This window comes from Equus przewalskii, chromosome 4, assembly GCF_037783145.1.
Source record: "Equus przewalskii isolate Varuska chromosome 4, EquPr2, whole genome shotgun sequence".
NCBI lineage: Eukaryota > Metazoa > Chordata > Mammalia > Perissodactyla > Equidae > Equus > Equus przewalskii.
Window position 1 is genome coordinate 64,814,266 of NC_091834.1, and position 27,559 is coordinate 64,841,824.

The following is a 27,559-nucleotide window of genomic DNA, read 5'->3' on the forward strand; positions in this document are numbered from 1 at the left end:
ATCCACCACAGGAGGAGGAAAGATAGCCAATTCAAATAAATTGCAGAAAACACATGTGATTTACGTTGCTCTTTCTGTGTCAGTTGTTGTGTTGCTTTCTCTTTTCATTTAGTTAATGTGCTTACTAAAACACCAAAATAAAACAGGCAGCGCAAAATTATGGATAGGAAGAATCCTTAAAATAATAAAGCAGAATTCTTCTCATTTTATTTTCTCTCCTATCCAAATACCAAAACAAAGCAAACAAACCAACAACAAAACCTCTCTTAAGAGGACTAACTTGGATTAAATTACCTATAAAGGCTTATAAACAAACCTTTCACAAGCACTGACCAGAAAACTGGAGGAAAAAGAGAATGAGACTATAATACGATGTATATAGTTTAAGAGGCTCTGAGGATGGCATCTTTATTTGTTACAAGAGGGGATTATAAAGAAGCCAGAGAAAAATGCCTGAATAGAGCTTAAAATTTGAGGTTAAGTCTCTAGAGCTTTCTTGCTTTAAAATTTTAAAATCTTTATGATGTAGAAAGACCAGTAAAATGAGAGAACTGTGTAAAAAAAATTAATTGGGGAGAATAGAGACTATATTCATAGTCACATTTACTTTCTAGTCTAATAAATAGATAAAATAACAGGTGAACAGACTTCATCTTAGAATTTGGTTTCAATAATGGTACTTTAATAACTCGGGTAATCCATTCTTAGCCTGTCTGATTTCTGTTCAAGCCTTTCAAGTTTAAGCAAAAATGCACTTACATCATCTGCAATGCCAAAGATTTTAGATGTCAAATACTTGAGTATGACAGTTCCAAACAACCAAAAACATCCTTGGATAACCTACAAAAGAAAAATATAACAAAACAAAAATAGACCAACATTTCACATAGCCATTCCATAGACATAGCCTAGGAAGAAAAAAAATAAATGCTTTAATCATACATGAAATAATTATCTCCAGATCCAAGAGAAAATACTAAAAAATGCAACTTAAATTAAAATAAAGAACGTTACTCCAAAATCAAGGGGCTATCAGTAAAAACAAAAATATACACATACAATCTTATCAAAATTAATATATTTTATAGGAGACATACAGCAATTGCAGTTAATTCTCCTTCTACTAATAGTTTCTTACACATGCATTGCTCCTCAGAAAAAACATGGCTAATAAAATAAACAAAACTGAAATTCTTTAACTGACTATTCAATATTAATCTTAGCTTGCTTCATGAAAAGGGCAATTTGGCACATTAAAATTTGAGCCCTAATATGTTACAAAACTATGAGATCCCCTGAATTACATAGATCATTTCCTTAAAAGTAAAACATAAAACTAAAGATATATTTTACAGAAGAAAAAATATGCATTCAAATAGATTGATTCTTACCCATAAACTAAGTTCAGATACATTTATTCTCAGGAAATGTGGTTTCATTGCCAGTATACCCTGCATGGAGAAAATAGCATAGCATACAGTTAATACTTATAGACATAAATTCAAGTACCAAAAAATATATCTAAATATTAGGACTGTCAAGAATCTAAAATTCAGCACACTGTCGATGTTCCACATAGCATTACCACATGCTCACTGCCTTCAAGACATAGCCCTCTGTTATCCAACGTAGATTAGGGCAGTTAGTGAATTTGTAGGGTTGAAAACAGAATCACCATGTGTGTGTATATATATATATTTCTATGGTTGATTTTACATCTCTGATTTACCTAAGTAGTATGTAATAATTTTAGAATTTTAGACAGGTGTCTTATAGTCATAAGGTTTTCCTTAAGTTAAATATGATTAACTCTTAGAATAAACTACAAATCAGTTTTAAATGGATCAGCTAAGTACTTCTCCTCTATCAAATCTTGTGTCTTTCCAGGTCCATAATAGCCTCCCAAAGTACAGTACCTATATTGATCCAAATCTACTTCAAACTTGGGGAAAATATGGCTGGAGATCAAAATACAAATATATGAACCAAAATTAAATCTTTTCAGAAGTTTCTGAATATCTGAGAATACAAAATGTGATAAGGTTTGGATTTCAAACTAATAAGAATAAATAAAAATAGGCAAACGTGTGTTCATAGTTAAATATTCAAAAACATGCTATATTCTGTAATGGTTGGCAATACTTATTTTTACACATCAAAATATATGAAATATACACAAATCTGCTCAGTTCATACCTAAGACGCACCTTGGTGTCAAGCACCTAGTAGGAAAATTGACACACTGTAGGTGTTCAACTAAACTGAAGAGAAATTTCCTGCAAAATGTACTTAGATTAGACTTTACTGATATGCAATTTTCCATTCAATGGTTTCCCTGTACGCAAGTACCAAGAGTCAAGACTTTAACCTGAGTAATACCAGGACTTGTTTGCGTATACATGTAAAATACAGAACTGAGTACACTGTCACATTTCCTAATTACAAACAGAATTCAATGATTAAGAACTATCATTAATCTCAAAGCACAGCAACTCAACTAATGATTTTTTTCATTGTTGAAACACAGCATCACCATATGCTAACTGCTAATTTCTGTGATTAAGTACACTCGAGTCACACCACTTGAAAAGGATGGCAGTCTAGACTGGGAGGAGATATATTCTTGGGAAACGGGATCTTAAATATTATTTGTAAAATGGGACAAAGAAATAGGAGGTCCCAAATTTGTTCATTGGTTCTAGAAATCAAGAAAGCGGAAATGACCTGAGTAACCTAAATGATTATGCAAGGAGCAGGATACATTTCAGTTAAGACAGCACAATATCCTTCCTCTTCAGGAAACCGGCATCATGCTAAAGCACATGCACTTTAAACATAAGGAAGAAGTTCTTTCCTCTTAGGTTTGCAAAACATTGTAATGGTGAAACCCACTAATAAAAAAGGCATAACCACTTCCGGAAGTCCTTAAATTTAGGGAGATTTATATTTAGAAAGTCATCCTGCCAAAAGTGGCAGAAAGAGTTAGATGACCTTTCACAGTTTGCTCTAATTCTCTAAGACAGTCTCCTGATAATCGAAATCTGTTTTTTATAGTGAGTTAGCAAAATATAACTGAATCATCACCTGATTTAAACTACCTGAATATTTCACGAAAGGAGACAAAGAGGGAAAAACCTGCAAAACCAAGACCTCAAGCCTCTGATCACAGCGGAACAAGGAGGAGAGACCGCTGCAAGATGCCAGAGGGAGGAAAAGAGAGTGGAGCAAGAACAGGACAAAAACTGAAAAAAGGCAAGGAAAAAAGCAGATAGCATAGAAACCTTTCTAAAATGAACCCTGGGGCTAAAACTCAGGCGACAGAAAAGATGAGGAAGGAGAAAGATAGGACAAATTAGGACTAAGAGGCAACATGCTATGTTTTCCAATATTAACTTTTGTTGTATTTCTTTCCCGATTTGGAAGTGAGGACTTGAACACTCCATCACACATAGATGCATTCAGTAAAACACTTGAGCGGTTCTTACAGAAAATCCCTCACGACTCCTAAACCAGTGATAAAGAAACTGATGAACCATTAGTTTCAAAAACAGCCATGTAGTTAAGGAACACTTACCCAAATAATTACCAAAGAGGAAGCATAATAAGAAGTTAATAACATTGAGTTTCCAAACATCAAAACAAAACAAAGTGCAAGAGAAATCTGGAAAAATCCAAGAAAAATATAATTAATGCACAGAAAGCAAAAAAACATTTTTTATTCTGAAAATTGCACATGCCCACGATAAACAAAATTTAAACCGCTTTCAAAAGGGAATATGCAATGAAAACAGCCCACGTTCTATCCCACACTTCAAAACCTGAAAGATCACCAACATTGTGTGCACCCTTCCACTGACTCACGTGTACAAATTCTAGCTTACATTTTTTAAACACCACAAATGCAAACTTAGCCCATAAATTCTAGTTTATATTTTTGCTTGTTTTTACTCTTAATTTGTTTCAGAGAGCTTTCCATATCAATCCAAACCAATCTAATTCATTCTGTTGACTAACTGAAAAAAGTAGTCCACTCTGGAGTTGTGCTATAACTTATCTGACCAGTCCTCTGACCACTGCTGAACACATTAAGTGCTTTCTAGTTTAGTTTAGTTTGTTTTTCCCATTGCAAACACCACTGTGATAAACGTCCTCGTGTGTATCTTACATACATGTCAACATATTCACGAGATAAATTACTAGAAGTGCAACTGATGGATCAAGGGTACACACAAAATAAATTTTGAAAATACACATAAATTAAAAGTTGAAAAAGTACTGACAAATTGCCATACAAAATATTGCACCAATTTACTCTCCCACCAATCGGGCGTGAGTTCCTGCTCATACACACTCCTACCAACACTTTTAAATATTTGCCAATCTAAGAGGAGAAAAATGTTGTTTCAGTGTTTCACTTTTCCATTCTTTTAATAGTGGGTGAGACCCAGCATCTTTTCTTCTATTTGCTGTTTATGTTGCTTTGTGTGTGTGTGGGTATGAATTACCTATTCCTACCGCCCATTTTTCTATCAAGTTATTTTCCTTAAGAGCTCTCTTTATATATTACAGAGAACATAGCTCCTTACCAAATAAACATATTGTAAATATTTTCCCAGTTCATTTTTATCTTTGTGGTATTCTGTATTGTGATTATTTTCCAGATTTTTATGTTAGTCAAATTTATCACTTGTTTCCTTTAGGTCTTCAGGATTTAGCTCCATTATTAGAAAAGCCTTTAAAAATAAAATAATTCACGTTTTCTTCTAGAAGTTTTATTTTGGGTCCACTTATGTGAATTTCCATATGAATTTTAGAATCAGCTTATTCTAAAAACTGACATTTTAACTAGAATTGCTTTATTCAATAATGTACATTACATTAATCACTATGTCTGTCCAATATTGAGTCTTTAAATCCAAAAATAATACATGTTGTTTCCAATTCTTTAAGTGTTCTTCTGCATATGTTACTAGGAGGTGAAGTTTTCTTCACATAGATTCTGCATGTTAAGTTTATTTCAAAGGATATTATTTCCTTTGCTATTGTATCAGAAATCTTTTTTCATCACATTTTCTCATTGTATATAAAAAAGTTATGTTAAATATGCATAAATAAATACAATCTTTCATTGTTTCCAGTAATAATTAGTTTATTAATTTGGGGTTTTTAGGTATTCAAAATCATATCACTTGCAAATAATAATACTTTTATACCTTCCTTTCCTATTTTTGAAACTTATTTTTTAGTTAATTGTATCCACTAATATTCATGCAACAATGTTAAGTAATAAGAATGGCAGTAGGCATACTTATCAAGCTTCTGGCATTAACGGGAATAGTTCTATTGATTCAGCATTTTGTGTTATTAGCTTTTGGTTTAAAATATATGTATTTCAAATTTCAATGAAAGATGTATTTTCATTTTAATATGATCTTAAAATCAGAAATAGATGTTGAATTTTATCAAATGCCTTCATAGCATCAAAGGAACTGATCATATTGTTGACCTTTTTAAAAAGTTATGAATGTGATAAATTATATTAATAGAATTTCTAATGTCAAATCATTCTTGCATTCCTGGAACGAACTTAACTTGTCATGGTATATTATTCTCATATACATACTAAACAGGTAAACAAGAAAATTCTCAAAACTTTATGACAATAGTTTTTTTCCAGAAGTGCTAAAATTTAAGAGTAATTCTAAAACTTTCTCAATTTTGGCAAAAATTAGCAGAATACTATCATTTTGAATAAACAGGTTCATAACCAAGAATCAGGCAAAGCAATGCCAAGAGTATTCAAGAGAAAATAGAAGGTAGTATAAGAAAGAAGGTACTAAAGGTCTGGGGAGATGTTCAGGGTCCATTCCCAACTCAGAAGCAAGTGTGATCAAACCCTCCAAGGGCTTTGATTCTCACTCCAAAGAAAAGCCAAAGGCCTTACAAACATCTACACACCCTCTAAGGTCTGCCTCACTCACCTCTGGGACCTCATTTCATATTACTCTTTCCTCTCTCACTCCAATCCTGCCACATCTTGCAGATCCTAGAACACACCAGGTACACTCCCACCTCAGAGCATTTATGCTTGCTGTTTCCTTTACCCTAATGGCTGCTACTTGAGCTCCCTCATCTATCCCCACATAACCTTCTCAGTGAGGCCTTCTCTTCTCAGTGTTATAAATTACAACCTCCCCTGTTACTGGCCCTTAGTTAGTATCAGCCCTGACATTGGTTCCCCCACAATGAACCAGGCATATATGGGTTAAAAGTAAGGCACACATTCCCAGGTCCCCGGTTCTTTAGTTACACTCATACGTAAATGCTTCTTTAACCTCTGACCTCCTTGAGCTATAGAGCCAAATAGAAGTTACAAATTCTTAAAGTCCAGATGGCCTCACGCTGGGCTCCCACTAAAGCTGTGGCTAATCACAGGACCTTGAAGTTCTTTTACAGAGAAACTAATGTCCAGAGAATATCAAGAAATAGAAGCTTCCCAGGCCCAACTCCTCAGCTTCCTGATGTCAGAGTCTACCTTCACCATAGAGATAAACAGCCAAGGACACTCATCTGAGAAATCCTTTGTCTCCTCCACTAGAAAAAGACCCAGATACAGGCTGATGGGAAAATGCTGACCAAGAAGGCCACAGACCCCCTCCCCTAAAACCCCAAATAAAACCCCTACCCATTTCTTAACGGGGAGCAAGCAACTTTTGGGGCACTGGCCCTTGCTTTGCTCCCTCTGCCTGGCAAAGTAAAGCCTTTCCTTTTTCACCCAAGACTCTGTTCTCGTTATTTGGATTGACATCAGGATCACAGACCGAACTTTCAGTAACACTCCTACCTACTCAGCAAATCCCACCTTCCTCGTCTGCTTTATTTTCCTTACTGGTACTTACTCCCATTGAACATCTTGTTTATCTTACATACTTGGATTACTTCTGTGTACACTAGAATATAAGCTCACGGAAAGAAGGGATTTTTTTCATTGTTTTTATCACTGCTATATCCTCAGGACCTAGAAAATGTTTGACAAACAACTGGTGCTGAAAAACATCAGTAAATTTAAATTTGAAGAAGAAAATTTGAACATTAATAAACTAAGAAAATTGAGAATTTAGAAGGTACAGAACAAAGGAGAGATTATTACAAATTATCTTAGTATCTATGTCTTTTTTGAGTATCCGTATTTTAGCAAATTAAAAAAAATAAGGCAACACTGTGAAAAACCATGTTAGTGAACTTTAAAACTTAGATGATACGGGAAAATTCCTAGCAAAATAAAAGTTACCAAAAAAATGACTCAAGAAAAAAGTCTAAATTGTTCTATTATCATAAAATAACTTAGATCAGTAATTTAAAATCTGTCTACAAAGAAAATGGATATCTACAAAGCTATATCTGTCCATATAGCTTAACAGGCCAATATCTACCAAACTTTCAGGGACTATTCCTTCAAATCTTACACAAAATCTATCACAGACACAAAAAGTAGGGATACTTTACAATTAATTTTATGGGGTAAGAATAAATCTGATATCAAAATCAGTCAAGTGTAGCTGCAACATTCTTGGAGAAGGGCAGGAATCTGTCTCCCCCCAGACAATAACTGCCCCGGTGGAATCTATCTGATACAACTATTTTGGAACTTGGGAGTCTATCAAGACTCGCAACTTCCAGAAGAACTTCTGGACAGGAAATTGTAGTTAATTTCAGTCGATTCCGGCTCTTAGCTCAGCAGGAGCTACCCATCCCTCATACATCAGCCCTGATGCAAACAGCCCTGCTCAAGTTTAAAAGCAGAGCTAACAAAAGCAAAATAAACAAGGGGAACTACATCAACGTAAAAAGTTTCTGCAAAGCAAAAAAAAAAAAAATGACCAACAATATGAAGAAGCAACTTACGAATGGGAGAAAATATTTGCAAACCATCTATCAGATAAAGAGTTAATATCCACATAAGGAACTCTTACAACTTAATAGCAAAAAAAAGTATCTCATATAAAAACAGGCAAAGGACCTAAATAGACATTTTGCCAAGGAAGACAGACAAATGGCCAACGGGTACATGAAAAGGTGCTCAACATCACTGATCATTAGAGAAATACAAATCAAAACCACAGTGAGACATTACCTCACACCTGTTAGAATGACTATTGTCAAAAAGACAAGAGATAAGTGTTGGTAAAAAAGGGAAAAAAAGGGAACTCTTTTTCCCACTGTTGGTGGGAATGTAAACTGGTACAGTCACTATGGAAAACAGTATGGAGGTTCCTTGAGAAATTAAAAATAGAACTACCATATGATCCAGCAATCCCCTCAAAAATGAAAATAGGATCTCAAGAGATAGCTGCACTCCCGTGTTCACTGCGTTATTTTCAGGGAAATAACCTACATTTCCATCAATGGATGAATGGATATTGAAAATGTAGTATATATATACAGCGGAATATTATGCAGCCATAAGGAAGAAGGAAATACTGCCATTTGCATCAACATGGATTAACCTTGAGAATATTATACTAAGTGAAATAATCCATTCAGAAAAAGACACATATGCTTGATTCCATTTACATGAGGTACCTAGAGTAGTTAAAATTACAGACATATTGAGGGGCTGGCGGGAGGAAGAGGAATAGGGAGTTTTTTTTAATGGGTATAGAGTTACAATTTTACAAGATGAAAAGAATTGTGGAGTTAGTGATGATGGTTGCACAGCAATATGAATGTACCTAATACAATTGATGTAAATACTTAAAAAGATTAAGAGGGTAAATTTTACGTTATGTGTATTTTACCACAATAAAAAAATGGAAAAAACTTTCTTTTTTGGAGACAATTCTGTCTTTTTTCCTTTATGCAACTATAGGGATTTAGGAATTTGTAAGGTGATAACAAAAGAAGATATTTCATAGTTAGTAAGTAACTAAGTTCCACAGACAGTAAGTCACGTTATAAAGCATATATTATTTAGCCAAGACAGGTTCTACTACCAACCAACCCTGCGTAATATTAGTACTTTTATAGCTGTAGCTTTGAGTGAGGGTCCTCATCCAGAGTTGCCTATGTGACTGTGTGATTGATGGACTCTAAACGCTTAACAATTATTCTTGTTTTTACTGCAATGTAAAAAAACTATAGTATTAAACAGTTTGATTAAAAAAATAAGCCAAGTGTAAGAGAAGAATAATTACTATCCAATCCCATTCATGAATAGGACTTAAGTCTCTTAACACAATAATAGCAAAGTGAATCCAGCAACATATAAAAATTGTGTTTAGCCCAGAAAAGCAAGGTTTCTTAACATAGAAAATCAATTAAAATAATTCACCACCACAACATATTGAAGAGGGAAAAATACACAGGATCATCTAGACAGATGCAGAAAAGCATTTGATGAAGTTTAGCCTTTACTAATTTCTTTTAAAAAGTGCTCAAAGTGTAATGAGAACATGCTAAAAGGACAAAGAAGTCAAGTTGAAGTAGCAAATCTGGAACAAGTCAAGCATCAAAATAAATAATGGAAATAGTGGATTATACTGCAGTGAATAAAGCAGATGAGATTTTCTCTTGGACATAAGAGAAAAACTGGTAGAAGATCTGAACAGAAATGTCACAAAAGGAAACAAAAAGGGCCCATAAACACCAAAAAGATGTTTGGCTTTATTGAGAATCAGAGAAAATGCAAGTTAAGGCCGTAAGATACCATTTTATACTCACCAGATTGACAAAATAAAAAAGGATATAGAATAATATGAACTGCTATACATTACTCTTTGAAGCAGTCTAATCATTTTTGAAGACCAATGCAGTATTAAATTATGGACTTGAACACATATATAATTTACCACCGAGAAATTCTACTACTACATAAATACCCCAGAGAAACTCTTAATGTACATGCCCCAGGAGGTAATTGTAAGAAGGTACAGCATTATTCATAAAAGAAAACAGAAGAGGAAAAAACTAAATGTCTTTCAACAAGAAAACGGATAAATAAGTTGTGCTCTATTTATGCAATGGAAAATGCAAAGAAAATGTCTGAACTCCAATAACATACAAATCCCAGAAACCTGAGTGAAAACCTAAGTCTCATAAAAGGATACTATTTTTATAAATCTTAAAAAAATACTAACCTTTAATAATAAAAACATATTATTTAGGAATACATATATGGTAAAGTCAGAAAGAAGAACAAGTTAATTATAATTTAAAAAGTCAGGGTAGTGGTTATCTCTAGGAGAAGTGAGTGGGGTATGTTCAGGGCACACACGTGCTTCAAAGTCACGATGGTTCTATCTTTCAGTTGGAGGGTAGGCTCATGGTTGTTCATTTCATAACTTTGTTTCTAACTTCCCTATATATTATAAATGGTCTATATGTACCAATTATTAGAGAATAAACAATAATAATGGCATATTATAAAAGCATTAAAATTATAGGAAAAAGAGAACATCAAAATTGTAAGAACTAATGACAAAAACAAACGAAAGAATAAACATTTATCAAAATCAACCATCCAGCTTTAGGACCTTTGCTCTAGCTGTTCCACCAACCTAGAATATTCTTCTCCATGACATCTGCTTAGCTAACTTCCTCTCCTCCTCACAATCTCTGCTCCACTCTCCACTGCTCAGTAAGGCCTGCTCTAACTGATACCAGCCTGATACCAGTTTCCCTACATTAAACCCAGCATATATGGGGTTAAAACCAAAGTACTCATTCCTTGCTTACTCCCTGGATTCCTGGCTCCAGAATCCACTATCCTCCATGGAGACAAAGGGCCAAGGATAATCACCTGGATTCATTATCTCCCCCTCCCCCTCACCAAGGAGCTATAGGCTGCTGGGACAGCTGCTGACCAGCAAGGTCACGGGCTCCCTCCTCTCTGCAAGTAGTCTCAAGGCAAAGACAGGCTGGTGGGAAAGCTCCGATCAGCAAGGCCATATGCTCCCCCTCCCCTACCTAAAACCCCAAATAAAAACCCTTCGTTTTAGCTTTTTGGGGAGTTTGGGATTTCAGCGTTAGCTGCCCTCTCTCCTTACTCAGCACTGCGCAATATAAATTCTTACTTTCTTCAACTACACCCAGTGTCAGAGATTGGCTTGCTGCACAACGGGTGAGCGAACTCACTTCAGGTTTGATATCATAACCACCTCATTGGACACCTCCCCTGAGGCTGGCATTCCTGATCTCCCTGGGGAACCATGGATTGCTCTTTCTTTCTACAGTCCTTATCACCTTCTAACATACTATATAATTTACCCATTTACTACGTTTACTATTTATCCTCTGTCTTCTCTCCTTCCTCCACTCTCCTGGAATGTAATCAACGAGCGTGCTGGGATCTTTGTAGCTCTGCTCACTGGTACATCCCGTGTGCCTGAATAGTTGGTGCTCAGTAAATGAACATGCTACTTCATTTTAACAGAAGGCTCCTGGACAATATACAATTCCATGCTTCTCCTTCATGAATTATCTGTTTTACTGGTAACATAGAAGTCAGGCACAACCTCAAATCAGATAATTTGACCTAAATTAAAATTTTCTGGGTGGCCTATTTAAAACAAGGTCTGTTAATTATATCACAGTTTTGAATTACACTTGTTTTAGTTATGGAATTATATTACAACCAGTTTCAACTGTGAACAAATCAAATACTAATCAGAAGTTTGTTTTAAGGTCAAACTAAATGGAAAAAAGAAATTAAAAATCATTACCATGTGTATATAAATGATCTTCTGTAATTTGCATATATCAATATATCCCACAACATATACTGCAAATAATGATGCAATCTGAAATTTAAAAAGAAGTTAAAAATTACATATATAGTGAATAGCTCTAAGAATGAAGAAAAGATTATCCTTATTGCTGTTCCAAACTGATTTATATTTATATTTATATTGAAAGTGAGATCTTTAGTTTTCCTCTTACCTGCCAATTTATTACTGAATATGGTCAATATATCAATATAGCAAATATTGGTTGATTTTTCTCTTCCATATACAGTTCTCTCAATTAACCATGTAAATTATCTACTTTGTGGATTATCCAAACAATACTCATTTTAACGTCAGGGTGACTCTACTGTCAACATGTACAATAACAAAGTGCCCTGCCCAGTCAAAAAACATGCAAATTTAATTCTAATATATGACAATTAATACATAATTAGGGAAGGTACATCAAACTCAAAAATAATTATTTAATGCATGTGTGTGTGAAAATACATTAAGTTCTGCTTGTTAGTCACTCTTTACAAGTGTCTCCATTAGTGTTCTCTTTTATTTATCCAAATATTCACATTAGTTATTATCACATTTTAAATTAGAAGGAGTACTTTCATTACAAAGGGATTTTTAACTTTCTCTACAGTTTTGAAGAAAATTGTGTGTGCATTTACCAAGAATTCTAAGAGTACTGGAGAGATTTAGATGAATTAATCGATTAAATGATGATAATGTACGTCTTAGTAAAATATAGAGGTATAGTGCCTCGCCACCTTTCTGCGTGGAGAAAGCAATTCAGATTAACTCCACACTTCTCCTACCACAGAAACATAGTATAAACACATTGCAAAACAGCTGAATACTTAAACATGTAACTTAAGTTCTATTCATCAAGGTTTTTTTCTCCAAACAATCTACAACATTGTTTCCCATTAGCAAGAAAAACAAGGCTTCTCTTTGCCCAGATTTATCCATGGGAGCTCTGCATTCTTGAAGGAAGACTGAGATGACACAATAAACAGTTCATATTTCATACAACTTTTTGGAAACAAATCTATATTTTTCCCCTTTATGCAAAGAAGTGTGCATTGTTACTCAACATAAGCCCCACAGAGAATCACATCGCCTCCTCCCCTCACCCCACGCAACCCCCGCCCCAAAAGGAAAGAGAGGGCCTTCCCCACTAACTGGAAGGGGCTGAGCAACACACAGCAGGCCTCCAGGGTGGAACCCTAAGGAGGGACTCTCAGGGACCCTTCAAACTAGAAACACTTAAAATGTAATCACAGTAAAGAAGACAAAGGAATCTAAAAGAATTAAAATTGCACAAATAGAGCCTCTTTTTTTAATTAATGATAAAAGCAGCCAACCTTACAGACATCTTGCTAAGTACCAGGTAATGTGTAAGAATCTTACATGCATTACCTCATGTGATCCTAACCACAACCCAATAAAGTAGGTTATTTTATTTTCTCTATTTCACAAATGAGAAAACTGAAACTAAGAAAAGTTAAGCAGTTTGTGCAAGTCAAGAAGGTAGTGGGGCAGGCCCTGCAGCCTAGTGGTTAAGTTTGGTGCGCTCTGCTTCCATGGCCCAGGTTCGGTTCCCAGGTGCGGACCTACACCACTGGTTGGCGGCCATGCTGTAGCAGTGACCCACATATAAAACAAAGGAAAACTAGCATGGATGTTAGCTCAGGGCAAATGTTTCTCAAGCAAAAAAAGAGGAAGCTGGTAACAGATGTTAGCTCAGGGCAAATCTGCCTCAGCAAAAAAAAAAACAAAAACAAAGGAAGCTAGAGAATAGTTAGGACTCAAATCCAAATCTGACGTCATTTCTCAAGCAAGGCATTTCAAAGAACATTACAAAGCAATTCTTAGACTGCTTCATACGAATATGAATATGGCCAGTAAGATAAAATAGTAGTGGCAGGCGGGGAGATGAACACACAATTTACTCTCTCTCTCAACGAGCTACCTTTATCTTGCTTTATATACCTCTATTTGAAAAGAAAGGGAGACAAGCGTACTTGGAAAGATGATAGATCAATTACAGACTGATAGGGGAGTTATATAAAATATGAACTGTTTAACTATTTATCCTATGTGTAAAAATGTACAGCATTATTCATAAAAGAAATACATTTTACTTAAGAGAAATACTATAGTTTACTTAAGCAAAATACTTAAAATTATAGCACTAGTCCTCTTTTAAGCACACTAAAAATATTGAAAAACAAATATAAGCATTGTTATAAATTTGAGTTTAATAAGTGCATTCTACTAGTAAATAAATAGTTAACACCCACTAATAAGTAAATCTTACATATCCCCCTACCCTGAACTTTCTTTAAAAGTATTAACTAAAAATCATTTTAGGCCTTAGAATCACATAACATCTCAGTTTTATAATTTTACACAAACGATTTCACATAATCAAACACACTAAGCTTAAGTCAGTTTAAAAATGTAAGTGCCTTACCTGAGTGAGAAGCACAAACTGAGCAAACTGCCACGGAAGCATGAAAAACACATTGGAGATGCAGAGTGCAATCAAGCTGCCTCGATAAAGTTTTGTAGCCCTTGAGAAGATAAAATAAATATCAGTAAGTGTAAGCAGAAAATACTCTAGCATGGATCCCAACTGCTGGAAATTAGAATCTCTAAACATGATCCGGTTATAACATGACCCAATGGGTTAGAAATTATACCTCCCGACACTCAATTACAATAGTTTTCTACGAAAAGTAAATACTCATTATTACTATAAAAATAAAGTCTGCCAAAGAGAGAGAGGGCATCTGGGTCAGTATATCCATTAAATTTTTTCAAACTATATTTTGGTGAATGCATAATCAAACTTTTTTTTTAAGGAAGATTAGCCCTGCGTTAACATCCATGCCCATCCTCCTCTATTTTGTATGTGGGATGCCTGCCACAGTGTGGCTTGATAAGCAATGTGTAGGTCCACACTCGGGATCCGAACCAGTGAAAACCAGGCCACCAAAGCAGAGTGCGCAAACTTAACCACTGACCCACCAGGCCAGCCGCCATAATCAAACATATTTAATGCTGCATTCAACAGAGTCATTTGGAGAGACAGAGGACGTCTATGAAAAATCAAAGAAAGTAGCATATTCAAAGTCCTAAGTATTCTGCAGACAAGCAGGGCAAGAATTCAGAATACGGGCTGAGCAGCGAGGAGAGATTTCGTAGAGGACGTGGGATAAAAGCTGGGCCCTGCACAGGCAGGACGCAGAAAAGAGGAGAGGAGGCAAAGGCGGGGGCCACTCTGGAGCCACCTTTAGAGGCTTCACTTTGACCCTGACTTGTAATTTAGGGGATTTTTAGGAGAGTGAGGTAATTTTATCTTTCACACTAGTTTTAAGAAGTACTTTTCTCTTAAATCAGTGAGTCAATGTGAAGACCCTGACATCTTCACAAGGTGGAGCGTGCATGTTGACACACCGAGGTCCAACGTGTGCACCCTGGATACAGTAAGAAATCCTCCTTAGGACAAACCCACCTGGGCGCTGAGCGCCACCTCAAAATGCCTCTCTCCACTCATTAAGTCTCCCTTCCCCAAAGGACATCCCTCTCTGCTATTCTAATCCAACTCTTCCCATCATGCCCCTAAATGAAGTATTTTAAAATCCAAGTAACACATTAATGAGTTATGAAATCAATTTATTAGATTAAAAACAACAATTTTTAATGGAGTGAAGTAGAGAGGAAAAATACATGATTGCATCCTACATAACAAGGGTTCTTATCCTTTATTATTCACAATTCCTTGAAAGTTCTGTTTCAGCCGTTTGTGTGCACACACGAATGTGTATACTAGGTCACAATGTAAGACGGATTTTATTTCTTGTAGATCAGAGTCAATAAGTTGGAAAGCCACTGTCTAAAATAAAGCATTTCTCTGCTTTTTAGTACTGAACATGATTTTCATTCTATGGGTAATGAGAGAGAAAGACTTCTGAGCAGAATTTAATACTAATTTGGCAGCTGGGACAGAATGCACTGGGAGGAGGGGAACAAATGGAAAGCAAAGGAATTCCACCTGCTGATGGCACAATCAGTATAGCAATGAACTAGGATAACAGAAATATTCCAGGAACAATCAAGAACTAGCTAAGACTATAGCTGATATTAGGTGATTTATACAAAACTGAATTTCTAAAAGTACTTAAGATTCAAAACTGGACAAAACCAATTTGTTAAGATAAATATCTTTTTAACCTTATTTATAAATGATTTCTAGCATTAGGAGTAGTCTCTTTTCTAGCTTTGTCACAGTATCCTCAGCAGCTGCAGCCAACATCAACGCTGCTCAGTTTCCTCTTGGCTCACCCATGCCATCCACTCCCTGCTCCTCTCAACACCACGAGCTAGAATTACAGGTGGAAACCAAGAACTAAAGGAAATGGCTACTCCACCGAAGGAGACAGAAATCAGTACCAAGGATGAAATATCAGAAGATTGAGAGGAGGCTGTCATTCTTCAGAATAAAGGCAAGAAGTTTGCCACAAATCCAGAAGAGGATGTAGTTTTGCCCAGGAAAAAGGACGACAGTCAAGAAAGCAGCCATCATCCCAGGGAAATGAAAGCAGCCACCACACTTCCACACAACCAGTCACACCAGCCACAGCAGTAACCACACCAGGGAACAAGGGAGCCATGCCAACCAAGGAACAAAGGACAAGCAGCCTGCCCCCGACAGGAAATGATGAGGTGCCGGTGAGGATGGGGAGGAGATGGAGATGGCGATGAAGCTGAACCACCAGTGGGAAAAGCTGCTGCAGCTCTAGGAACATGAGAAGGAAGATGCCAACTAAGATAAAAACAAAGAGAATGGAAGAAACTTTGAAGGAAGGAAATTCTCCTAAAACTTTTCTGCAAAAACCAAAAATAAAGACAGAAATGAGGACATAGATGAGGCTGAAATGACAATGATTAGGAGGCAAAAAAAAAAGTAAAGAAAGAGCTGGCCACAAAAGCACCTGGAGAACACGAATGAAGAACCTAACAGAAAGCAGCCTCTGAGGCCAAGAAACAGCAATGGGAACAGCCCCAGTGTGGTTGGCAGAATAACGGTCTCCGAAGAGATCCATGTCCTCATCATTGGAAACCGTGTATGTCACATTATATGGCAAAGTGGAAGTAAGGTTACCAATCAGCTGACTTTCAGATAGGAGATTATCCAGGTCGGCTCAGTGTCATCACATGGGTCCTTAAAAGGCCAGAAGAAGGTTGGAGTAAACCAATGGGAGAAGGACTCAACCCACCATTGCTAGCTTTGAAGATGGAAGGGGCTATGAGCCCAGGAATGCAGGCAGCCTCTAGAAGCTAGAAAGGCAAGGAAATTGATTCTTCCCTAGAGCCTCTAGAAGGAGTGTAGCCCTGCCGGTACCTCAATTTTAGGATTTCTGACCTATGGAACTGTAAGATGTAAGATAAATCAAAGTTTGTGGTGATTTGTTACAGCATCAATAGGAAAGTAGCAGAACCTTCTGCAGTACATCCCTCAGGATGGATCAAAGGAAGCAGTGCTCAGCAGGTGGAGCAGCACCATCCACGGCTACTCAGATCAGAGCAGATCAGGAAGGAAGTGTGAGCACCAGCAAAGGTTCGCCATTGCTGGATTTAAGACAGAAGCTGAGGCAGAAGAAACACAGAAGTTAAAGACTGATGGGCAGTCCACTGTCTGCACTATACTGGAGGAAAAAGCCAAGATCGAGAATGCGGATGTGGAAACACAGCCTTGGTGAATCAGACACTTGGATAGCGCAACACTTCTTTCGGAATCGTTTGAGAAGGAAATGTCTATCAAGGCGCCCCAGAGCTAAAAGTTATGAATTCAGAGAGTTCACTTTATTAGAAGATGCTAAAAAAAGCTTTAAATCTTACAGTAGAAGAGGAATTTAGGGGAGAGCAATGACATTGGAGTTGCAGGGACTTTAAACGCTAGTACAAAAGCTGCGCCCATCTACATCCTGTGAAAGGCAGATCTGAACACACTACAAGAGACAGAGCCACATAATGGATCTGTTCCAACCAAGACCATCATGGGGGAAAGGGATGGCACAAGGGTTTGGAGTAACAGACTTCAACCATGTTCTCCTGAATTCTGCAGATCACTGAGGGGAGTTCTTAGTCTGAGTCATCTTCAGATTTTCATCATGCTTCGTTCTATTTTTTCATAGGCCCCGTTTCATTTTATTTTTGCCCTCTGAATCAAGGCAGCATCTGTCTAAACTCAGTATTTGTCAAACTGTTCTGGGTCCTACTCACTTTCCACTTGTGTGGTGCTTGCATCTCTGGCTGAAGGCCAAAGACACAGAAGAGCCCCATCCAATCCTGAATTTCCAGCAGGAATTCTCCTGGCGTATCTTTGGTCTACTGCGTTTGGTTCTTTCTACCCCTACAGACTGATTCTCAGAAATGCTAAACAAATGTAGAAAGAAGAATTCCGCATGTTAATGTACCTGACCACAATCATTCCACGAACTGTTCTCTGCTCCAAAGGACTCTATCTTATGGGATACACGTTACTGCCGCCAGCTTTCCCCCTTCTTTTTGCCTATTTTTGGGAAGCTGTAGTGGTGGCAGAAAATGACTTGAGAAAGTGGGGATGGCAGAGGAAGTGGAAGCAGCTTTGCTGCTCCTTGAGCAGTATCTGTGGACCACTAAGAAAAAGGAAGACTAGAAGGCACATTAAGAAAACGTTTTTGGTAGAGAATATTTTGAAGTTATACTCTTAAAATACTGTCATGAATTCAAGCCAGCATCAGCATCATTTTAATTATTTTATTACACTGACTGTTTTTATTATGGAAACTTAAAAAATTCTAGCTTAAGTTATTCAATGGAAGACAAACAAACAAACAACAACTGAAGATAAGTCAAAGTTACCTGAGAATATGAGTCACAAGCAACATCTGAAGCACAAGGAATGGATATGAGAAGCTCTCACGGAGAGGTGGTGTCCACATCACACGGGTACACTGAAAAAAAGTTCAGAGTGTATGGAATATTTGCTAAATTTGTTAAGTAAGACACACCAAGTGGAAGCCACTATTTATAAATACAACGAGTTTTTTTCACACATAATTTTAATGGTGTGTTGGAAAACAAGCTACTAGATTTTCCACCAACAGCAAAACTAGGAAGTGAGAAACATTACTGAGAGGGAGACACACATAGCATAAGATCTTGTGAAACATTAACATCATGAATTGTCAAGAACAACGTAACAAAACTTCAACTACAGCCTAAAGGGAAAGTACCAGCCAGAAATGCTCTGCCAAAATTAAAAACATTTCATTTGAATGGGTGTGTAAATTAACTATAGTGTGTCTTCTTTCACACAAATTTCAGCAAAAATATCCATAAACAATACTTCAAAACTCTTCGTAGTCATCAATGTTAGTATTTTCATTCACAATGCTGCTAAAAAAGGAGCATTCCACTTTTGCTTTTACTTCTTCTTTGTCTAAACTACGCTGGGCTGGAAAATACTTAGAAGTGGCAGAGGGGATCAAATAAAGTAATGAAAGTCCTAAAATAGTCAAGTATCACCCTTTCTGAAAAGCTCACTTTGGACTTAATAATGTACTATCCCGGTTTTCATACTCAATCATTATTCTAAATATATACTATTACATATATACTATAGCATATATACTAAACATATTATTAAGTCCATCTTTCAATTTAAAGACAACTGCATTGGATTAAATATAAAGTTTGATATTACTACTTCTAAGCTAGTCACATCAGAAGAAATCATTACATCTCCCAAGTCAAGCAGCGCTAATTTAACAACTATGCAGAATGACGAAGACGGCAGTGGAAATGAGCCTTTCCTCTACTCCAGCTCCACCGCAGGCTATTAGATAGTTCTACTACTGCCATAGAAAGTTGGAGCCAATCTACTCCTCTCTTTTACCAAAACTCATCATCCTCTATGAAATTTAACATAGACATCTATAAATGAATTATACACACACGGGAATTCTGAAAAGATTTAAGAAGTCTTTTAAAAAGCATACTTGTTACTGGAATGTAATTTTAAAAATCTGTTAGTTTACTAGATTAACTAGAGATTTCAACACGATTGATAGTACAGCTATATAACTAAAATTTATAAAGCTACCAATCTCTGTGCAAAAACAAGTAAGAAAATACTTAAACTATATGTAATGCACAATTTGAGAATTTTCCTCATACAAACTGTTGACCCACATTTATTTTGTTACCCAAATTTAACTATGTTGTCATTTCTTAAAAATTCATTTCTTTTAAAGCTGAAGTCACTCAGTTCTCTAAAACTCAATTCCATCCTCTGTAACATAAGGATAAGCACACCCAATTACATAACCATAAAAGAGAGCACGGTCTTCTCCCCTAAAATGTTAAGAGTGAACAAGTTCAAATGTTACTGTTGCTCCAAGAACACTGTGTGCTTCACTAGATCTGGTACAAACATAATTGCTGGTCCAGATGACCCCACATATTTTGAAAATAGTAAACAGATTTGCTTTAATCATATCTTAAGTTTCAACAAATATTTTTTTCTTTAACTATAAATGGAAAATAAAAATCTACAGTTCCCTATATAGACTGACAGTTCAAAATACCAATGCCTTTTAAAGGCATTATCTTGAAATATAAGAATTAAAGAAGGAAATATACCTGAGAACCGCTTCAAAAAGGGTTACACAAACATATCCAGCACTCTAACAAAATACAAGAAATTCCTTAATTGTGAAATGAATTCAATGAAAATCTTACACTGTTTAAACCATCATCATCCAGTATATAATTTTTAGCACACACTTCATAGCACTGAATAAATTATGCCTACATATGAACATAATACTACCTAGATATTGATGACAACAGGCTTTTATTTTCTGCTTAGTAAAGGCTGAAATTTTTTAACCATTTACTCAAGAATCAAAAATAAAGGAATTTTAGCAATAGATAGACTCATTTTTCAGTCTCTACTTTCAAATAGTTTACTTATATTGTTAGAGTTCTAGCATAATCTAATCAATTTCTCTTCATCATTTAAAAATAAATAGGAGTATGACTGACTAGTGAATTAGAAATTGCGGTTAGAATCAGTATCGAACAGGTCACGTTTAAGGCTTATCCAGAAGTTTTAACTAGAGTTGATATGTGCAGGATCAATCGTAACTTGTCAGTATAATGCTTGGGTGTATTAGCCCACTTCTGACTGCCGTACTGCTATACCAGCTACAATATTGATTTCCATCGCTTAATATCAGCTATAATACTGCTTTAAACACCATATTTACATGGGCTTCCGAAAACAATTTCTGGCCACCATAGGTTTGGCTACCCTCCTACAGAGAATGGTATAGGTTTAAGGATTCTATTATCCAGATGTTAGCCATAAGAAGGAGAGGGGCAATGGCCATGGTTTAAACATCTCCTATTCGATGTTTCTTACGACAGGTAGCTACCATGGCTTACAGAGACCCTTGGCTTGGCACAGGCTTTCTGCAGCTGTTGGCACTACACCTTGAGAAGAAGCCAGGTGGCCGTCTTGGAGTTTGTGTCTCTTGCTGTACCGCGTACTGGTACGCTGCTCAATTAAACAGCCAGTTACAGATGTCAATTTGAATTTGTAATACAACTTGGGCTCACACAGGAATTAATGTTGCAGTGATATATAATTGCTATTATTGAGCTTTATTATCTTAATCAATTATTTCTGCTGGTTCTATGAAAAGAAACATTTATCTTTTTTGTCTCTGAACTTCTAGGATATCAGTATATCCTATCCTAAGTTTACACAGAACTTCTGTGAAATCACTCAGCTTTATTGGAAAAGTGATGAATTTTTGTTTGTTTGTTTTTTGTGAGGAAGATTGGCCCTGAGCTAACATCTGTTGCCAATCTTCCTCTTTTTGTTTGAGGAATATTGTTGCTGGTCTAATATCTGTGCCAATCTTCCTCTATTTTGTATGTGGGATGTCTCCACAATGTGGCTTGATGAGTGGTACGTAGGTCCACGTCTGGGATCCAAACTCATGAACCCCAGGCCGCTGAAGCAAAGCACACGAACTTCACCACCATGCCACAGGACTGGCCCAGAAAAGCAATGAATTACATCTTCATGACTCAATCTACCACTGCAGTGACTCCAACTTGACCACTCCTTACTCATTTAACATAGAAAACATATCTGAGAAGATATTATCACTATCAAATCTATCACCTTTACCATGTGGTTATAAACTACACTTCTCAAGGTTATCAACATAATCAGAATTCTGTCTATAGTATGAAATGTTTGTCAAAACACAAAAGCAGTATAAATATAAACTGAAACTAATGATTCTAACTGTATTATCAAAATGGCAACATAACATAGAGAAGCAAAAATAATTCAAGTAACTTTTGATCTATTTTACTTTTGAACTCTGTACACCCTTACTAGAATATACTCTTAGGAGAAAAAAAACTGCAAAGAAACCTTAAACCTTACATAGTGCTTTTGATTTTGGTAACAGCATTAGTGTACTAATTCTGAAACTATTTTGTGTGTAGTATAGAATAAAGGAAATAAGAAAATACATTTAAATTGTGGGGAGGAAGGAGGTAGAAATACAGAGTGGGGGGAAGGCAGAGAAGAACCCTATGATCCCGGATTAGAATTACTGGACGAATCAGCACAAAGTAATGACTTTTAAAAAGCATACTTCCTAGCTCTCTGCTGAAAGGAGCTAAAAGTAATGACGTCCATGGCGATGGGCACACAAGCACCCTGCTTGTGGTCCCTAAAGACCGTTTTCCACTAAGAGGATCCAAGGTTCCTTGGAAAAGAGCTGATTCCACATCTGGAGACAAGAAAGTACTAAGTGGTCCTGAAACACCTTTTTGTGCATAGATGTAAGTGTTCAAAGGGATAGAGGGACATATCGAAACGACACAGAAGAGTACCCAAAAAACTGTAAAATACTTAGGAATTAACCTAACACAAGATTTTCAAGACACAGAATATTGCTGAGAGAAATTAAAGATTAATGTAAATGAAAGGATATATCCATGTTTATGGACTGGAATATCTGGTATATTTAGGATGTCAATTCTTCCAAAATTCAAGGCAATCACAACTAAAGTCCCAGCAGGTTGTGTATGTGCTGAGGGAGGAAGGAGTCGTGGCACGTTGATTCTAAAATTTATATGGCAATACAAAGAACCTGGAACAGCTACAGCAACATTGGAGAAGAACAAAGGTGGAGACTTGCACTACCAGACATCAAACTTACGAAGCTACAGTATTTGATAATGTGATACTGACTTAAAGATAAACAAACAGACAAACGGAACAGTATCGAGAGTCTAGAAACAAACTCACAAATATAGTCACCTGATTAATGATAAAAGAACCACTACAATTCTGTAGGGAAAAAATGGTCCTTTCAACAAATGGTACTAGGTTAACTGGATATTCAAATTGGGGTGGAGAGTGGGAATGTTAAATCTACTTCAGTTATACACAAAAATTCGAGCTAGACCATAGACCCAAAATGTGGCAGCTACAATAACCAAGCTTCTAGGAGAAAACATAAGAGAAAATCTTTGTGATCTGTAGTAGACAAAGATTTTCTAACCAAGATACATAGTACTAAACGTAAAAGAAAATACTGATAAATTGAACTTCATCAAAAGAAAGAACTTCTGTTCATTAAAAAACTCCAGTAAGAGTGAAAAGGCAAGCCATAGACTGTGAGAAGATATTTTCAGACAATATATCCTACAAAGAACTCCACAGAATTGACAAAGAATTCCATATACCAATACAAGAAATAAACCACCCCAATTTTTAAAACGGGCAAAGACTTAAATAGCCACTGCACAAAAGAGGATATCTAAACCAGATAAGCAATATAAAAGATGCTCAACATCATTAATCATCAGAAAAATGCAAACTAAAACCATAATGAGATTCTCTGTCACTCATCAGAATGGCTAAAATAAAGAGGACAGCCAAAACCAAGCAGTGACAAGGATGTGGAACAATTGGAATTTTCATGCATTGCTAGTGGGAGCGAACACTGGTACAAGCACTTTATAAATATTGCAGACATATGTTGAAAGAAGTCAGCCATAAGAAAGTATGATTCCATTTATATGAAGTCCCAAAACAGGCAAAACCAATTTATAGTGATAGGGGTTGGAACAGAGGTTACCTGTTTTGGAGGAAGGGGAGGGATATAGATCAGGTGGGGACAGAGGAGAGCCTGATGGAGGGCTGAAAACACTATGTCTTGATCTGGATCATGGCTACATTTTCCTTCACATAGGTAAAACTCCACTGAGCTGTATGGTTAGGATATTTAAATTTTAGTGTATGAAAACTTTACATCATAAAAAAGAGAGAAAGGGCTCCTACTGGCCCAAATTGTAACAATTTGGGAATCAAGAATTATTATGATGGTAGTGTATTATAAAACACTAAATAAAAAAAGAATACATGCATATATAGTAACAGAAAATGAGAGGGAGGGGAGGATTTGTCTTTACAGAAGAACACTTGTAAATAAATATAGAAGAAATGATAGCATTAGGAAATTACAATTTGCAGTGGCCAAAATAATAGAACTAATCCAGGGTCATCAATGGATGCTACAACTATTTGGTAGAATGTTATTGGGGAACAGGATATTCACAGTGCCTCAAAATATTATCCACTGATCACTTATTAATTTAAAAGGAAAAAAAGCATCTTTATAATAGAGAAATCTGACAGACACCACCTTAACCACATGATCAAAGTTAGTAAATTCAATATGAAGCAAACTGGGCTCAAACACCTCTAGATGTAATGTAGAGAAAGGATACAAGATCATCCATGTGGCATTCTTTACAAGAGGGTGTAATTTCAATCTATCAATGAGGACACAATCAGACAAATTGAGATTATGGGGCCTTCTACAAAATAATGAGCCCGGTCTCCTCAAAAATGTCAATGTCACAAAAAGAAAATGAAAAGAGTCAGAGGAACGGTTCTAGATAAATTCTTCTAGATAAAATGACTACTAGATGCAATGTGCGATCCTTAATCAGATTGTGAATCCAAAACAAAAGCATGAAGGAATTTATTGCAATAACTGTGAAACTTGAACACGGACTGGTTCAGACATTTTACATAACTACCAGGGATAAATTTCTTGAGATCATGATAGCAGTATTGTGATTACACAGAATGTCCCTGCTTTCAGGTAATATATACTATATGAGAGATGTCATCATGTCTGCAACTTACTTTAAATGGATCAGAAAAATGTGTGTGTATGTGAGAGACAAAAAGCAAAAAATAGTAAAACTGGTGAATGAAGTGAATCTAGAACTCTATGTAGGTTTTAAACTTTTCAGAATAAAAAGCTGGAGGAAGGAGCCGGCCCAGGGGTGTAGTGATTAAGTTCATGTGCTCCGCTTTGGCAGCCTGGGGTTCGCAGGTTCGGATCCCAGGCACGGACCTCCACGCCACTCATCAAGTTGTGCAGTGGCAGTGTCCTACATAAAAAAGAGAGGAAAACTGGCACAGATGTTAGTGCAGCAACAATCTTCCTTAAGCAAAAAAAGGAAGATTGGCAGCAGATGTCAGCTCAGGGCCAAGCTTCCTCATGGCAACAGACGTTTGCTCAGAGCCAATCTTCCTCACAGAAAAAAAAAAAAGGCTGGAGGAAAAAGTACAGAAATGTGCACTTTTTTGGTGCTGCCTTTTAAGGACAAAATTTACAGTGGAACTAGATGTAGACCAAAAGAAAATATAGAACATCTGTTGGCTCTACCTTCATACCTGGGAACAACTGCATAATTTAGGTATGGACCTGCCATAGGCAGAGTCTTGGCTGGGACCAGTAAAAAACAGATTTCTAACAACATAAACTGGAATCTGGAAAAGCCATGACACAAAAACAAATCTTTCTGACTGACAACTTACCCCCCACCAACCCTGGATACACACACACACACACACATTTGGTGGAGTGAGGAGCAGCAGGGGAGAGACAGAAAGCAGAGAGGACTCTCACAATCTCACACAGTGCTCAGCTTCCAGGAACTTGCTGAAGTTGAATCCAGACATGGACTTAAACTAAAAAGCTGAAAACTAACCCCCTCCCAATTCAAATGCTGAGAAGACCAAAGAGATAATGTCCTGGGCTGAGCATCTGGAAAGTCGGAGATTGAGCCAAAGGGCAGAGAGATCCTTAATTCATTTGAAACTGGAGGTAAACTAAAGCAAGTTAAAACTGCAGCCCTGCCCACCTTAGCAGGACTCATGGTGGATCGAAATGCTCAGCCCCTCAGCCTACATGCCTGACATAGGAAAAGATGTTCCCTCTCTGGGGAAAAAACCAAGAAAAACAATTATCCAGTTCAGGCTTTATCCTTTTATATAAAATGTCTTGCATAAAAGAGAAAACTATGAGACCAGCAAAATAGCAGAAAAATATGACCCCCAACCAGAGACAAATTCTAGTCAATTGAATTAAATCCACAGATAAAGCAGACATTGGAATTAGCAGACAAGGACTTTAACTATAATAATTAGGTTTAACATTTTGTAGAAAAAGATCAATAGAATGGATGAACAGATGGGAATTTTCCACAGAAATATGAAAGCCTTGGAAAAAAATGAAATTCTGAAATTAAAATGCATCTAAAATGAAAAAATCACTGAATGGGCTTAATAGCAGACTGAATGTAACAAAATAAAGTATCAGTGAATTCAGGGACACAGCAAGAGAAAATATCCAAATGGAGGCAAAGGAGGAAGAAAAAACAAAGAAAGAAAAGAGGAAGAGTGTCAAAAACCTGTGGGACAACATGAAAAGTTGAACATACATGGAATTAGAATCCTCAAAGAAGATGAGAGAGAGAGCATGGAAGACAAAACATTTGAAGAGAAGATAGTTGTTGAAAATTTTCCAAAACTGATTTAAAAAAAGGCAACCCATGAAATAACGATGTTCAGTGAAGCTTAAGTAGGATATATATAAAGAAGACCACATCTGAGTTCATCACCATCAAACCAATAAAAGTCAAATATAAAAGAAAGTCTTCAAACCACAGAAGAGACACATCACTCATTGTAACAACAATAAAGAATGATAGCTGACTTCTCATCAGACAATGGAAGCCAGAAGACAAAAGAATGATGTATTTAAAGTGCTGGAAGATAAAGCTATCAACCTAGAATTCTTATCCAGCAAAAACACACTTCAAGAAACACAAAATGAGGACATTTTTAGACAGGCAAAAGCTAAGAGAATTTGTTGGCAGCAGATCTTCACCATGATGCTAAATAAAGTTCTTAAGGCTAAAGAGAAATTATACCAGATGGAAATCCAGATCTGCAGGAAGAAATGAAGAACACCACTTAAACCCATACTGAAATACCCAGTTGTTCAGGATGACTAGGAGTTAATTCGGCACAGGCTAGGAGATAAAAGGGAAAGGAAATATGCAAGGCATAGGAAACGGCATGTGCAAAGGCCCTGAGGAAGGAAAAGGAATGGACCGAGGAAGGAAAAGGACTGGACCAAGGAAGGAAAAGGAATGGACCTTTGTAGGAAATGGAAGAAGAAAGGACAATAGGTCTGAGGCAAAGAAAACAGCCTGGAAAGTGGTGATATATAGCAGGGGCCAAGTCATGAAGGCCGTTGTAAGCTAGTTTTCTGCTTCATTATAGACTAATTTTCAAATCCACATCAACAGATTCATTCCCAGCTAAGATTAGCACACTCTCTGGTTTTGGACTTTTAATGTAAGTTCAA

The 27,559-nt window shown here is 36.5% G+C and overlaps 1 protein-coding gene across 5 annotated transcripts in view; it reads right to left on the minus strand.

The window, feature by feature from the left end:
- DPY19L1 (dpy-19 like C-mannosyltransferase 1) overlaps window positions 1-27,559 on the minus strand; it is a 103,216-nt gene that overhangs the window by 27,246 nt on the left and 48,411 nt on the right. For 3 of the 5 annotated variants that reach the window (XM_070616225.1, XM_070616223.1, XM_070616221.1), the window contains 6 exons: window positions 18,651-18,742; window positions 14,215-14,314; window positions 11,721-11,798; window positions 3,575-3,661; window positions 1,392-1,451; window positions 760-840 (listed from right to left, as the gene is read on the minus strand). In XM_070616225.1, coding sequence (XP_070472326.1) covers window positions 760-840; window positions 1,392-1,451; window positions 3,575-3,661; window positions 11,721-11,798; window positions 14,215-14,314; window positions 18,651-18,742 — 498 coding nt within the window. The remainder of the gene's footprint in view (window positions 1-759; window positions 841-1,391; window positions 1,452-3,574; window positions 3,662-11,720; window positions 11,799-14,214; window positions 14,315-18,650; window positions 18,743-27,559) is intronic. The other 2 variants (XM_070616224.1, XM_070616222.1) reach the window with 1 other exon arrangement.